Below are 14,531 nucleotides of genomic sequence, written 5' to 3'. Positions count from 1 at the left end.
AAGGGGTCCTGACCCCCAGGTTGTTCTAATGAGCCATGAATGCTAAACTACTGATTCAGAACACAAGGATATTTGGGTGTGTAAGAGAGTGATCTAGGGACAGACTGTGACTCAGATGCAGATTGGAGGATATGCAGGGAGATGCAAATGGAGAGAAGCAGATTGGAAGAGATGCAGGGAGATGCAAATAGAGAGTTGTTACTGTTTTGGAGAGAAGTGTCTGTGAAGGAAGTGATAGTGTTAAATGTGTTCCCTTATTTTGTTTTAATGTATGCAAAATGGCCTGGCAAACTGTTGAAAAGTCTTGTGTAGTAATCAATCGAATCATAAAGTATGAAGTCAAAATCTAGCCAGAGGTCTTTCAGAAATCTCTGCAGGCCAGAATGTACAAGCAACTGTAATAGTAGCAGAAGCATAAGAGTCTTCCGGTGAGACTGTGAGGGGCATCTGTGCTGAAGTATCTCTTTCAATAGTGCAGAGCATGCTGGGGCTCAACTGTCCATTCACATGGTATGTGCATTGAAGTCTTGTTCCAATGTTGATTTTTTTGTGTGTCCTATTCTTTGATCTGATCTCTTGTTTCAGAAACATACTCCTTTATTTATACTTTCCTACACATTTTAAGAATGGGTCCTGAAAATGATTCAATTTGCATATATATTTGTTTGATGTATAAAACCACTGTCTCCCTCTCCATATTTTATTCACCTGCCGCTCTGTTAAGACTTTGCTACGTAACCTTGGTAACTTGCTAAGGAATGCATCTAAAGTAGAAGATAGCAGAAAGGAAGACTGAACAATCAGGACATGATATGTGATGGACATAAGTGGCTTCAGCTTCCCTTGAACTTCTAAACTAATCAGGCATCCCTGATGTAGAACCCCTAGAAGCAATTTGTGACAAAGTGATAATAAGTGCTCCCACTGCTTCACTTTGCATGGGGTACTCATAGCTAAGGAGAATTACCCACATGAATATTTTAGTTAATTGAATGTAACTCATTGGACTGTCATTAAAATGCTCTTTTCAGGGAAGCAAGAGTGAACTGTTGCAATGTCATTCTGTTTGGAAGTTAGCTTTTGTTTCCGGTTCTACTTATATACTGCAGACAAGTTTCTAGACTTGTTTTGGAGAGAGAATGTCTTTCAAATTCTGTTTTCAGGTTTTTTTCCCCTTTGAGCTGTTCTAATGAAACCTTTGTTGCTGTTTAATTCTAGGTGTGTGTGCTGGAGAGACAGATATTTGATTTCCTTGGTTATCAGTGGGCACCAATCCTGGCAAATTTTGTACACATAATTATAGTCATACTTGGCTTATTTGGAACCATCCAGTATAGACCTCGCTACATAACAGGAGTAAGTACCATTAACACATATTCTTCTTCTAATTGCGTGTATGGGTTTTAAAAAACAACAACAACAAGATGGACAAGTCTACAGATGGATTTTTTTTGGGGGGGGGGAGGAATGAAGTATATAATTTAAAAAAAACCACTCCAGTAAATATAGCAAGCCCTGACCTGGATGGTCCAGACTAGCCTGATCTGATCATACTTTGGAACCTGAGCAGGGTTGGCCATGTTTAGTGTTTGGATGAGACCACTGCAGAAGTCCAGGGTTGCTGGGCAGAGGCAAACAGCGGCAACTCACCTCTCTTTGTCTCTTGCTTTGAAAACTCTACTGGATCAACATAACTCAACTGCAACTTGAGGGCACTTTCCATCAGTAAATATAGCAAAGTATTTAAAATGTGCTTGAAATTACATGTGTAAAATGGAGGCGTTAAAGATTTAAATGTCATGTAGTCATATATAAAGTTTACTGGAAGTTTGAACATTTTAATTGTTTGTGTTCTTTTACATAGAGAGCTAGATGGTAGTAGTAATAAAAGCACTGTTTGGCTCCCTTGTCCCTTCTACCCAAAATCAATAACCATTAATCTAAGTAGCACCTGACTTCAGTACATCATGACAGCGAGAGAGAATGGGATGTAAATTGGGGACACTAGTCCTGTTGATTCAGTGGAAACGGATGCTGACACCGAAGTCAGGTCAATTTTTTTCAGGTTGAGACAGGATGTGATCTAGATAGACCACAGGCCTGATCCACCAAGGTTCTTCTTATGCTGTTAACAAATTCTGTGATTCTTGTTCCCTGCTCAACAAGTCAAGCTAACCTTGTGGAATTCTTTTATGGTTTCCTTTACATTTTATTCCTCCTTGCAGAACAAACTCCATGAAACAACAAAAGAGTGATGTTTAGGGTCTACACTTCATTTTTACAAGCAATCTCCTTTTATATTAAATATATAGCACGTTGTACTGTATAAAGCACAGATCAATGAACTGTGTGGCAGGTGATTCACAGATAACAAGCATTGCCACCTGAGGAGGGGAAAATGAGATCAAGGGTGTGGAAAGACAACACAGACAATAATCTTGTGCTGAATTTTTTTTAAAAAACAGCCTTTTTATTGGTATACTGGCTGAAGGAAACAGAGGCACAGTACAGGGGATGGATCTGACAAAGGGCAGCATGTCTGCTGTGCCCCAGTAATACCTTTCCTCCAGCCTGATACATGGGGGGAAAACCAACACCTGGAGAAAGCAAGATAGTGGGAGCTTTCTGGGCACTGACCTCTGGATGAACTCCCCTTGCTGCTAGTGGGCACGAGCCACCCGCAGCCTCTGCCTAGGCACGCGGTACACATGCTTGAACTGGCCTGCAATGATCTTGTTTGCATCCATAGGTGTTCTCCTTATAAGCAGGGTAATGAAAGAGAATTCCGTGTGTGTGTGTGTGTGTGTGTGTGTGTGTGTGTGTGTGTGTGTGTGAATAGTGGCTTTATAAAAACCCCAAAATTTTTATCAGTATTTAATAGTCAATCTGGTGTCACCTGTCGATACTTAAATATGTAGGTTGCAGCCATGTATTCACAAAGAAAAATATTTCTACAAACCTGGGACAACTCCCAGATCTGCAGAAAAAAATTAAACACTTTTAAAAAGTGTGGAAAAACATAAAATTATTTTTAAAATAAAATAATAGGGATCTCTTGTGATGTTCCATAAAGACATCTTAGCCTCCATGCTAGGGGTTGCCTAGTAACCTTCAACATGCCCTTGAAAGAAGTGGGGAGAATGCAACTGGGAGGAAAATAAAGTGGTGGCAAAAGAAAATGAGTACTTAGTTTTTACAGTGTTTGTTACAGCACCAATACTGCTAGCTCTCTATAGCTCCAGAGGTGGAGCTACCAGGGGGTGGGGTATGTGCATTGCACCAGGCACATGCCTGGGGCGGCAGAAAATCACCCCCTCCCCCCTGTAGCACCCCTGTGACTCCCCCATCCCCCACCCCCCACACTTACCTTAGTTCAGCCTGAAAGTGCAGACTGGAAAAGTGAGCCCCAAGCTCACCTGGGAAGTGTAGTTCTCACCAGGCTATTTTCAGCCTCAAGTGAACAGGCTGCTTTTTCCAGCCTGCATTTTCAGGCTGAACTAAGGTAAGTGTTTTTTGGGGGGGTTGGGGCACCGCAGAGTGTGTACCGGGCACAGTATGGCCAGCTACACCTCTGTATAGCCCTGAGTATTTAGGGGGAGGAGCTTCCAGCAGAATTTTCCCATGAGAACAGACCACACTCATATTACAGGCATCAGAACAGATCTACTGGTGCTGGTCTCCTTTGCTGGGCATGTCTGAGCACTAAAGACCCTAGAATTTCCTCACTGGTACAAAGCTGCTTTCCTTCAAACCAACAGGTTTGGTTCTATAGAAGCAGAACCTCTTTATGATATTACCTGAATACTATTATCTGAATTGAGACTAAGAAAGCATTAATACTTCAAGTACCTTTTAGTTAAAGACCTTTCAAGCTTCTTAGATACAAAAAGTCAGCGAACAAATCCACAGTCTTCAGTTAGAGACTGACTGTCAAATTACCTTAATATTCTACTTGCAAACCATAAGATGGTATTTTGCTGCTGTTGCTGCCATACAAACTGTATTTAAGTTTCAGAAGATTATATATATTTGTAGAATGGAAATGCAAGTTTATTTGTTTAAAACATTTCTGTATGGGTTTTCCACTCAACATAGGATAACCAAGATAGTGAGCATTAAAACATCACAAACACTAACATATTTCAAATGTTAAAAGACTGTTTAAAATACAAATGTGTGGGTGTGTATACACACACATGCCATATTTAAGATGTAGAATATACCGCATATACCGGCCTATAAGACGACTTTTTAACGCAGGAAAATCTTAACAAAAGCCGGGGGTCGTCTTATAGGCTGGGCACCCCCCACCCCCTGCTCGGACTTGCCACCGCCTAGCCCAAGGCTCTTTCCTGCTTGCTGTGCGGCTCTTGCCCGCCTGCCCGCCGCCGCCACCGCCACCAGCCCCACACATCCCCCTCGGCTCAGGCTGGCTCCAGGTTGCCCTTCAGGCAGTCACCCTGAGCCTCTGTCTATGATTTTCTTAAAAGGGCAATTCCCCAAAGACTGCTTAAAGGGGAAAGTTTCCCCTTTAAGCAATCTTTGGGAATTGCCCCTTTAAGAAATTCAGAGCCGGAAGAACTGGCTGGGAGATCTCCCTCTTCCCCAGCCAGCCAGGCAGCCTCCGTGCAAGAGAGGAGCTCCAGCTAGCAGCTTCCATACGAGGACTGCAGGCTGGGGGCACCTCGTTAACGGAGGCTGCCTGGCTGGATGGGGAAGAGGGGACATCTCCCCTCTTCCCCAGCCAGCCAGGCAGCCTCCGTGGAAACGTCCGTGTCCCGTCCCCGCAACAATCGGCCGGCCTCCACTGAGGCCAAGGAAGGCCACCTGGGGTGCCGCCGCTGCTCTGTCCCGCCCCCGCGACGATCGGTCGGCCTCCGCCGAGGCCAAGGAAGACCGCCTGGGGTGCCGCCGCTTCTGCTCTGTCCCACCCCCAGGACAATCAGCCAGCCTCCGCCGAGGCCAAGGAAGGCCATCCGGGGTGCCGCTGCCGCCGGGGCTCTGTCCCGCCCCTGCGACGATCAGCCTGCCTCTCCTGAGGCTGAGGCCACACAGGGTGTCGCCGCTGCCTCTGCCACGGGGTAGTCTTATATGGCGAGTATGTGCCGAAATCTATATTTTAACTGGAAAAGTGGGGGGGGGTCTTATACCCCCAGTCGTCTTGTACGCCAGTTTATACGGTAGTCTTCAGCACACTTGCTTCTCTGAGACAGCCAAGGCTGGCTTCCAAGAAAATATTTTAAGATTGTGTTGTGTGGGGTAGTTTCTTAGTATTTCTTAATTATATTTGACTTGTTGCCTTTCAAACGGGAAATCAATTCAACTATTCACTGAATAATATAAATTTCTGTTTTTTTCCATTCATACCTGTCAATTAATGTTTAAACATTCATTAATCTTTTAGTGAATACTTCGCACAAACCAGATTTTTGCACTGCGATGTTTATAAATGTGGTTAATTTCCATAATTAATTGACATCTGAGGGTGGAATAAAAAAGAGAGTCATTCCTACTAAAATTTAGTTAGTACCATTGATTTAAGTGGTAGTAAAGTACATTTTGCTATCCCATGGAAGTCTAATAATTCATAAATTATTGGCTTCACATTATTAATAATACTTATGTATGGATAGGATTCTGAGATGGAAAAAGATGGAAAAAGAAAAAAAATGGAAAAAGAAATTAGGGAGGCCAACAAAAACAAAAATGTAGTGGTAATGGGTGATTTTAACTATCCCCATATAAACTGGAAAAATGCATGTTCAGGTCATAGTAAGGAGAGAGCATTCCTGGATATGCTAAATGACTGTGGCTTAGAGCAGATGGTTGTGGAACCAACCAGGGGAGAGGTAATTCTATGTGGTACCCAGGACCTGGTGCAGGAAGTCAGTGTTGTTGAGCCGATAGGGAACAGCGACCACAATGCTGTCAGATTCAGTATCTCAGCACGCGAACAAGTGGCAACTACTAATGTAGTTACATTCGCCTTCAGAAAGGGAAATTTCTCAAAGATGAGGGGGATAGTGCGCAGGAAGCTGAAAGGGAAAATCAAGAGAGTCAAAACTGTCCAGGATGCCTGGAGGTTATTTAAAAACACAGTAATAAAAGCTCAGCTGGAATGTGTTCCACAGGTTAGAAAAGGCAGCACCCAGTCCAAAAGAAAGCCACCATGGTTAACAAGAGAGGTTGAGGAAGTTATCAGAAAAAAGAAAATGTCTTTTAGAAAATGGAAGTCCAGTTTGGCTGATGAAGAATATGAGAGGGAACACAAATGGTGGCAAAAGAGAAGCAAGTTAACTGTAAGGGAGGCAAAAAAGGATTATGAGGAACGCATGGCTGTGAACATCAAGACCAGCAACAAACAGTTCTTCAAGTACATCAAAAGCAGGAAGCCAGCAAGGGAAGCGGTAAGCCCGTTAGATGACAAAGGAACAAACGGTGTGCTAAAAGATGGCAGGGAGATTGCAGAGAAGCTGAATGAATTCTTTGCATCTGTCTTCACCCAAGAGGAGGTGAGGAACATTCCTGCACCTGAACCAAGCTTCTTAGGAGGCAAATCCGAGGAACTAGCGAAGATAGTGGTAGACAAGGAAGAAGTTCTGGCAGCCATTGATAAACTAAATGTTACCAAATCCCCTGGCCCAGATTGCATTCACCCAAGAGTTCTTAAAGAGCTCAAGCATGAAATTGCTGATCTTCTCACTTTAATATGCAACTTATCCCTGAAATCAGGCTCCATCCCTGAAGACTGGAAGATGGCCAATGTCACACCAATCTTTAAGAAAGGATCTAGGGGGGACCTGGGAAATTACAGGCCAGTCAGTTTGACATCTGTTCCTGGTAAATTAGTAGAATCTATCATTAAAGATAAAATTATAAAACATGTAGAAAAGCAAGACCTGCTGAGAAAGAGTCAGCATGGCTTTTGCAGAGGCAAATCCTGTCTTACAAACTTGCTAGAGTTCTTTGAGGGTGTAAACAGACATGTGGATGAGGGGAACCAGTGGACATTGTCTACTTGGATTTCCAAAAGGTTTTTGACAAAGTTCCTCACCAGAGACTATTGAGAAAACTCAGCAACCAAGGAATAAGAGGGGAAGTCCTCCTATGGATTAAAAACTGGTTGAGAAACAGGAAGCAAAGGATGGGTGTAAATGGGAAATTCTCACAATGGAGAGATGTGGGGAGTGGTGTCCCCCAAAGATCCGTTTTGAGACCAGTGCTCTTTAACCTATTCATAAATGACCTGGAAGTAGGGGTGGGTAGCGTGGTGGCCAGGTTTGCAGATGATACCAAATTATGTAGGGTGGTGAGAACCACAAAGGATTCGAAAGAGCTCCAAAGCGGACCTTGATAAATTAGGTGAGTGGGCTCAGAAATGGCAAATGCAGTTCAATGTAGCAAAATGCAAAGTGATGCACATAGGGCCAAAAAATCCAAACTTCACATACACGCTACAGGGGTCAGTGCTATCAGTCACAGACCAGGAAAGGGATTTAGACGTCTTAGTTGATAGTTCCATGGGAATGTCAACTCAATGCATGGCAGCTGTAAAAAAGGCAAACTCTATGCTGGGGATCATTAGAAAAGGAATTGATAATAAAACTGCAAAGATCGTCATGCCCTTATATAAAGCAGTGGTGCGACCGCACTTGGAGTACTGTGTCCAGTTCTGGTCGCCGCATCTCAAAAAGGATATTGAGGAGATAGAAAAAGTGCAGAGAAGGGCAACAAGGATGATTGAGGGACTGGAGCACCTTCCCTATGAGGAGAGGCTGCAGCGTTTGGGACTCTATAGTTTGGAGAGGAGGCGGCTGAGGGGGGATATGATTGAAGTCTATAAAATTATGCATGGCGTAGAAGATGTTGACAGAGAGAATTTTTTCTCTCTTTCTCACAATACTAGAACCAGGGGGCATCCATTGAAAATGCTGGGGGGAAGAATTAGGACTAATAAAAGGAAACACTTCTTCACGCAACGTGTGTTTGGTGTTTGGAATATGCTGCCACAGGAGGTGGTGATGGCCACTAACCTGGATAGTTTTAAAAGGGGCTTGGACAGATTTATGAAGGAGAAGTCGATTTATGGCTACCAATCTTGATCCTCTTTGATCTGAGATTGCAAATGCCTTAGCAGACCAGGTGATCGGGAGCAACAGCCGCAGAAGGCCATTGCGTTCACATCCTACATGTGAGCTCCCAAAGGCACCTGGTGGGCCACTGCGAGTAGCAGAGAGCTGGACTAGATGGACTTTGGTCTGATCCAGCTGGCTTGTTCTTATGTTCTTATGACTTTTGAATATCACCTTTCATATATATTGATGGGTGTATAAGTAAATAAGAGGAAGGTAGCACTCACAAACTATTATTTTCACTGCACATAGGAACATGAGAAAAGAAAAATGTCCAAAACCCAAGGTGTGATAAATACTTTATTTGAAACCTTTCTGCCCTCCTATGGATGCCAAATGGAAAGAGGGGCTTCTTAGTTCATAATCATCACTACATACAATTCTTAATGGCAAATCTGGGGATACTTAAATCCAGATATTGGAGCCATAAGCAGACATGACAGATCTTTCTACAAATCCTGAGAAAATTCCCAGGTTTGATGAAAGATCTGAAATTTACCCTCCCCAATAAATGGGCGGGTTATACGTCAAAATGATAGAAAAAATATCATTTTAACAAAGTCCTGATGCTAGATAGCTAGATAACTAGATAACACATGATCGCTAGTCTTCAAGCCATGGTTTCTGGCTATAAAAGACAGAATGAGTGGACAGGACCCTTTCCAAAGAGTGAAAAGCAGCATGGAAAGGCACCCCTTCCCAGGCCTGCTGTCATTCCACGACTAAAGGATGGAGGAAAAGGCAAAGCTGTAGTGAGGGGGAACTGTGCCAAGGGCACGTGTCTGCCCAGCGCCCCTCCATGCCCTTGCCTGCCCCCCACCCCACAATGCCCATGAAACACCCTGAAATGCCCCTGCACTGCTCCCTCACTAGCGCGTGCCCAGTGGAAGACGCCCCCCCCTGCCCCTGGGTGCTACGCCACTGGAAAGAGGCAGTCTACCTGGCCTATAATTGCCAGTTCATTCCAAGAGGAAGAAATGTGATCAGGCATAACTGCAACCACTAGATAACTTGTTATCACATGACTTGTATGATTCACCCAGGGTCAGCCCAGGGCTGGATCAACAGCAACCACCACACACAGGCCAGAATTGGATAGAGTTTTAGACTAGGATCCAAGAGACTGTTGCTGTTGAACAGTTCAAATCATTACCCTTGTGTGGAAACTCATTGGGTAACGTTGGACCAGTATTTCTCTCTTGCCCTAAAATGGAGGAGAGAAGAATGATGTAATTTGCTTTGGGTCCCCACCACGGAGAAAGGTATAAAATAATATATATAGTAATACATATATATAGTAATATATAAATGCAATAATATATATAGTAGAAAGGGGGTTTAAATAAAAAGTGGTTTGGATGGTGGACGAGAAGGGGAGAAGGAAACAGGAAAATGTGAGAATATGGCTGTTGCCAGGAGGAGGGAATAATGGGAATATTGTTGGGAAGGGGATATATGGGGAAATGAGGTGCTCCCTAAAAGTCCTTGCGCATTCCCCACTACATGACTGGATCCAACCCAGCAGCCTGCACTGTGCAGCTGGTCTGTAGTTTTGCCAGGTAGAGGAGTTAAATCAGTAAAGCTAAAGGCAGCAGTAGCTGATAAAAGCAGATTGTCTGGAGGGTGGGAAAAAAAGTAGGTAAAGGAAAAAAGCTATGGCAGCTTTCAGGAAAGGGAAAGAGGAACTAGTGGAAGGGGGAGTAGATGCCACCCTTGCAAGTCCCACACTCATCAGTATCTCTAATTTTAAATATGTCCCTACCTGAGGATACTCCAGAAACTACAGCCATGAATAGATCAACCAGATATTCCTACAAACCTAAGAAAACCTGGGTATTTGCAGAAAAATCTGACATCATTTTTAAAAACACATTGGGTTGTTGGTGGGGATGCCATTAAGTCGCATTTGACTTCTGGCAATGCAACAGAATTTTCAAGGGAAGAAATGAACAGAGGTGGTTTTCCATTCCCTACATCTTCATAGGACCCCTGGACTTCCCTGGTCATCACCCTTTCCAAGGACTAACCAGGGCCAACCCTGCTTAGCTTCTGAGATATCTATGTTAGCATCAGGGAGTTAAGTCCCCATAATGTTACAGAAGTTGCATGTGAGTCATTAAGTGCCAGGCCCGGGCCGGGTGAGCCGCAGTGATTAAAGCAAGGTACTCCCCCAAACCCCTAAGCCAGTTATCGAAGGTGTGGTCTGCGCTGTCCTTGCCACACCGTTTTTTCTCCTTACTAGAGCCCATCACCCCCAGGTCACCTTCGGCCTTCAAGCACCAAAAAACATCTGTAAAATACCCGTCCAGGGCCCTCTCTCTAATTTTCTTAGTGAGATGCAAGCCAGGGGGGTTCCCGGGATCCCAGGCTTGAACAGATCCTACCAACCCGGCTGGTGCCGTCCCACCCTCCCTGACCCCTGTTGCAATTACGACCTAGTTGATTCTAGTGCCGTTATTTATGGTGTAGTGAAAGACTGTCGAACTAGTATATGGGTGACCCAGGTTCAAATCCCAACTCTGCTATGGAAGCTTGCTGGGTGACCTTGTCCAGTAACTTTCAGGCTAATCTATCTCAGAGGTATTTTGTAAGGATAAAACAGAGAAGAGAACTTATGCATTTACTTATTTAAAACATGTGCATGTCTCTATCCACCCAACTTAAGGTTCCCAAGCTTCAAACAAATATAAAGCATAATTTAAAATAAATGTACATGTATATAAATCAAATACATAATAAATTTAGATTAACTATATAAGTACATGAGTGACTTTCCTCAGCTTTTATGATCCAGCCAGCTGCTTTCTAGGTAGAGAAGAAAGGCTGAAGTTGTAGTGCTGAGGAATTGTGGAAATAAGTGGGATAGGGGTTTGTTTTTTAAAAAAACAACACTCCATTATCAATATGTATGTGTTTTTGTATGCCTCATGGGTCTAGGTACAAATGGGTACCTTTTATTTTGCACTCTCAGCTTTTTGTGCAGAGAAATACTACCTCTTTTAAACTTTTTTTCACATTGGCTGTTTTGCATTGCTTCTCACCATGAACATAGGTACTGACTTCCCTATAAATCTTGTTGCCGTTTCAATGTTTATTGTTTCACCATCTTGTTCACCTTCCCAGTGGTCTTCAGGAAAACAGGGAATTACTTTTTTTAACCATCTTTGTTGTCTCGAATGCTATTACCTCGAAAGAAACATTTTACAGCTGACACTGAAAAGCAAGATAAATAACGTGCATGGTTATAAAATGCAGCAGTAAATATGTTCCAAAATTTCCATTTCTCACCTTTTCCATAGTTCACCTGTCAATTGAGCTATTTATTTGGAGATTGGTTTTATGGGTTATTGTCTATGCACATGCTGAAATGATCAGTGTATACAAATTCTCGTCAGATAAGCTCAACTGCGGATAATAAATAAACCTCCAGCTCAAAGTAACAAGAATCTCAGTGAAGTAGCATCCTGTGTTGTGAATTCAGCAGAATCTGCATGTATTATAAATGCCTGCAATATGGTGCTTTATACATTCCCTAAAGTATATTTTTATACATCTTCATAATTTATATATGAAAAAAGATATTAACTAGTGGTCATTGAAAACAAAGGATGGCTACTAAGTTCTGAGGTTAAGTTCAGTGACAGGTTTGCCGATTATGCATCTTTAAACTCAGTGTAATATGTTATGTACCTTTACATACTGTATAATGGTTTATATTCCGTGTTCTCTTTGCTTGAGCAGAGTTTAACAATTTCAACCTGTTTATGTGGTACATGAAAATTACATGTATGTTCTGAATCCTAGAATAATATTTGTTTCCATTAAACTTCAATAATTAACCTGCAGCAAATTAGTTTAGAAAATAACATTATTTAGGATAAAATTTTAAAAGTTAAAGGAGAAGGTATATTTAATTGGTTCCTTCAACAGTTCTAAACGAAGTTAGAGTGTAAAAGCAGAGAATCCCAAAAATGTACAACACAAAACAGCACTTCAAAAGAAGGAACCTGATATGAAGCAACTTGAGCAAAAAACACAACGTTGCAAAGTCAACAACAAAACTTAAAAAGCCATAATCTAAGAGAAATCAACCTGGGAAGCCAATACCAAGCTCAGGAAGACACAGACACTCTGAAAAAAGAAAGGGACAGATGAATAAACAGTCCTGGGACCCTTCAATCTCTGACTCCTGATACTCCCACTTAATCTTGAATATTTCTGGGATTTTGGGTCTTTTATCAGTATCCTAGAAAATTTTATATACCATCTGTAGGCATTAAAATATATAAAAAATACCAATAAGATATTTTTGAGAGATATATATTCCGTTCAGTTGTACCCAACCACACAGTTCTACTGCCTTCCCTTCTGCTTTATTATTAAAGAATATTCCTACAAGAATATTCCTTCTACTGTCTGCTTTATTATTAAAGAAATTAATACAGGCAGACAGGATATTTAACGTATAGGTAAAGTTTCCAATGGACTGCTGCCCTAGGGGACCACTAGTGGCCAGTAGCAAACAGAGCAAAGCCCAAACCAGCCCCTCAGAGACTGCATGGTTTAGAGTAGACTGTTCATCAGTGATGGTAATTTGTATCAGTTCACCAACTGTGTTTTCCTGCACTCTAGTCAGTTTTCAGAAGGAAACAATGGGTGATGTAACGTCCACTGTTTATGCCACTTTACAGGTTTGTGAGCCAACAACCAACAACAACCATTTGCTCCTAATGTTTTGCCAGTATCTATGGCTATTCTCTTCAGTGGCATGTCATGATCAGATGTGTTTCTCCTTGGTACTTTTTTCATATTATGCGAACCTTTTGAATAAGAGATTATTTAGTTAGAGAAAGAAACCAGATTGTTTAACTTATCTGATGGCATTATGGTTGCAGGCACAAACCATGAAAAGATGTTCCATCCTACAGAGCTATACTGAAATAAATATGTACATTCATGTGCACTCCAATGATTTGCTGGTTCCAGTAACCATTACAGACACTACAGATCTCATGGTGTAGTATAACATCAAAGCCCAATATATGTTCATTGCTGTGGCATTCTTTTATGCTCTTCTGGTCATTATCTTCTGATTAACACAATGAAATAACAGCTGAGTGAAAACCTTAAAGAGTCAAGAGCTCTAATAGCCATAACTGAAAATTTAATATGCAGAGCATCCTGTAGTCACCACCTGCATGCAATTGCATTTGATGGGATCTTGCTAACTTGAAATTTAAAAATATCATTATGTAATTAAATTTATTTCCAAGCATACTGCCTTTCAAGAATTTCATCAGTGATGCTATTGTATTACCCCCAGCTATTATATAGTAATGCATGCAATGCGTAAAGAAAAAAAGACATCATGACTACTAATTGTTGAAACGAATTGGGGGTTTGCTCCAAAAATTGTACTGTAGTTCTCTGTCATTTCTGACTGAATACCCAGCCACTCTAGATAACTAATCAACCACGCAACCACAAGCCAATGCTTTCTTTATTTGAGATTTTAAACAATTAGGGAATGAATCTGTGGAGTGCCCCTTTGCTGGCTTTAGATCCTGTCCCTCTGCAGTCTGTCTTTTCCCTTTCTGGCTGTGCCCTGGCAGCAGGTTGACCATTTCTTGCCCCTTCTTCAGGCCATCTCTCACCCACTACTGCAGGTGCTCTCTCTCTCTCTCTCTCTCTCTCTCTCTCTGTGTGTGTGTGTGTGTGCGTGTGTGTGTGTGTGTGAGTGAGTGAGTGACACCCCCCCCCCCGCTTTCCCCTTTTTCATATTCTCCCATTCTCAATCCAGGCCCCTCCTGCTGATCCTGCCTTGTTGCCCTAAATACTGCCTGAGCCCTCAAAGGAATTCGAATAATATATAAGAAGTCTCCTTCCTTTATCCCGTCTTGAATGTCATCCCCAAAAACAACAAACAGGAAGACAAAGGACAGAAACTCTTAGGATAATTTGCTTTCTAGTAGTTTGATCCTAGTAGTCAAGAGTCCCTGTTATCTCATGCCAGTTACACCACAATAAATGGATTTGACCTATCTTAAACTCCAGTCTAAAAACTTAGCTTTTAATTTTACTTAGGAAACTCTCCTGTGTGGTACTGGAAAGTTGGAAAGGTCCTCATCAAACTTAGGCAGGAAGGTGAGTTGCAGTGATTCCCCCCTCCCCACAATAAATATGTAAACATGCAATGAATATGTGTTGAGAAGTTTTCCAAGAGATAAGGAACTTATAACAGCCCATCACACTTTGTATTCATTTTAATGCCACTGTAGCATGTATTTGCCTTTAGGGGCTAGGGCTAGGGGCTCTGCATATATACAAACATGGTTTGGACACAGTGTGTAACAGACTTCCCTCTGTGATGCACCTCTGAAGATGTCAGCCACAGATGCA

General features: G+C 42.2%; 1 protein-coding gene across 5 annotated transcripts in view; it reads left to right on the top strand.

Moving 5' to 3' along the window:
• Positions 1 to 14,531, top strand: part of NKAIN2 (sodium/potassium transporting ATPase interacting 2) — a 633,537-nt gene that overhangs the window by 280,760 nt on the left and 338,246 nt on the right. For 4 of the 5 annotated variants that reach the window (XM_048491428.1, XM_048491412.1, XM_048491419.1 and 1 more), the window contains exon 2: positions 1,219 to 1,356. The exons of the other annotated variant lie outside the window; for it this stretch is intronic. In XM_048491428.1, the coding sequence (XP_048347385.1) occupies positions 1,219 to 1,356 (138 nt within the window). The remainder of the gene's footprint in view (positions 1 to 1,218; positions 1,357 to 14,531) is intronic. 5 annotated transcript variants of the gene reach the window in all.

Source organism: Sphaerodactylus townsendi, linkage group LG01, assembly GCF_021028975.2.
Source record: "Sphaerodactylus townsendi isolate TG3544 linkage group LG01, MPM_Stown_v2.3, whole genome shotgun sequence".
In the NCBI taxonomy this organism is placed as follows: Eukaryota; Metazoa; Chordata; class Lepidosauria; order Squamata; family Sphaerodactylidae; genus Sphaerodactylus; species Sphaerodactylus townsendi.
The sequence above is the reverse complement of the archived record's forward strand: the minus strand, read 5'-3'. Positions and strand labels throughout refer to the sequence as shown.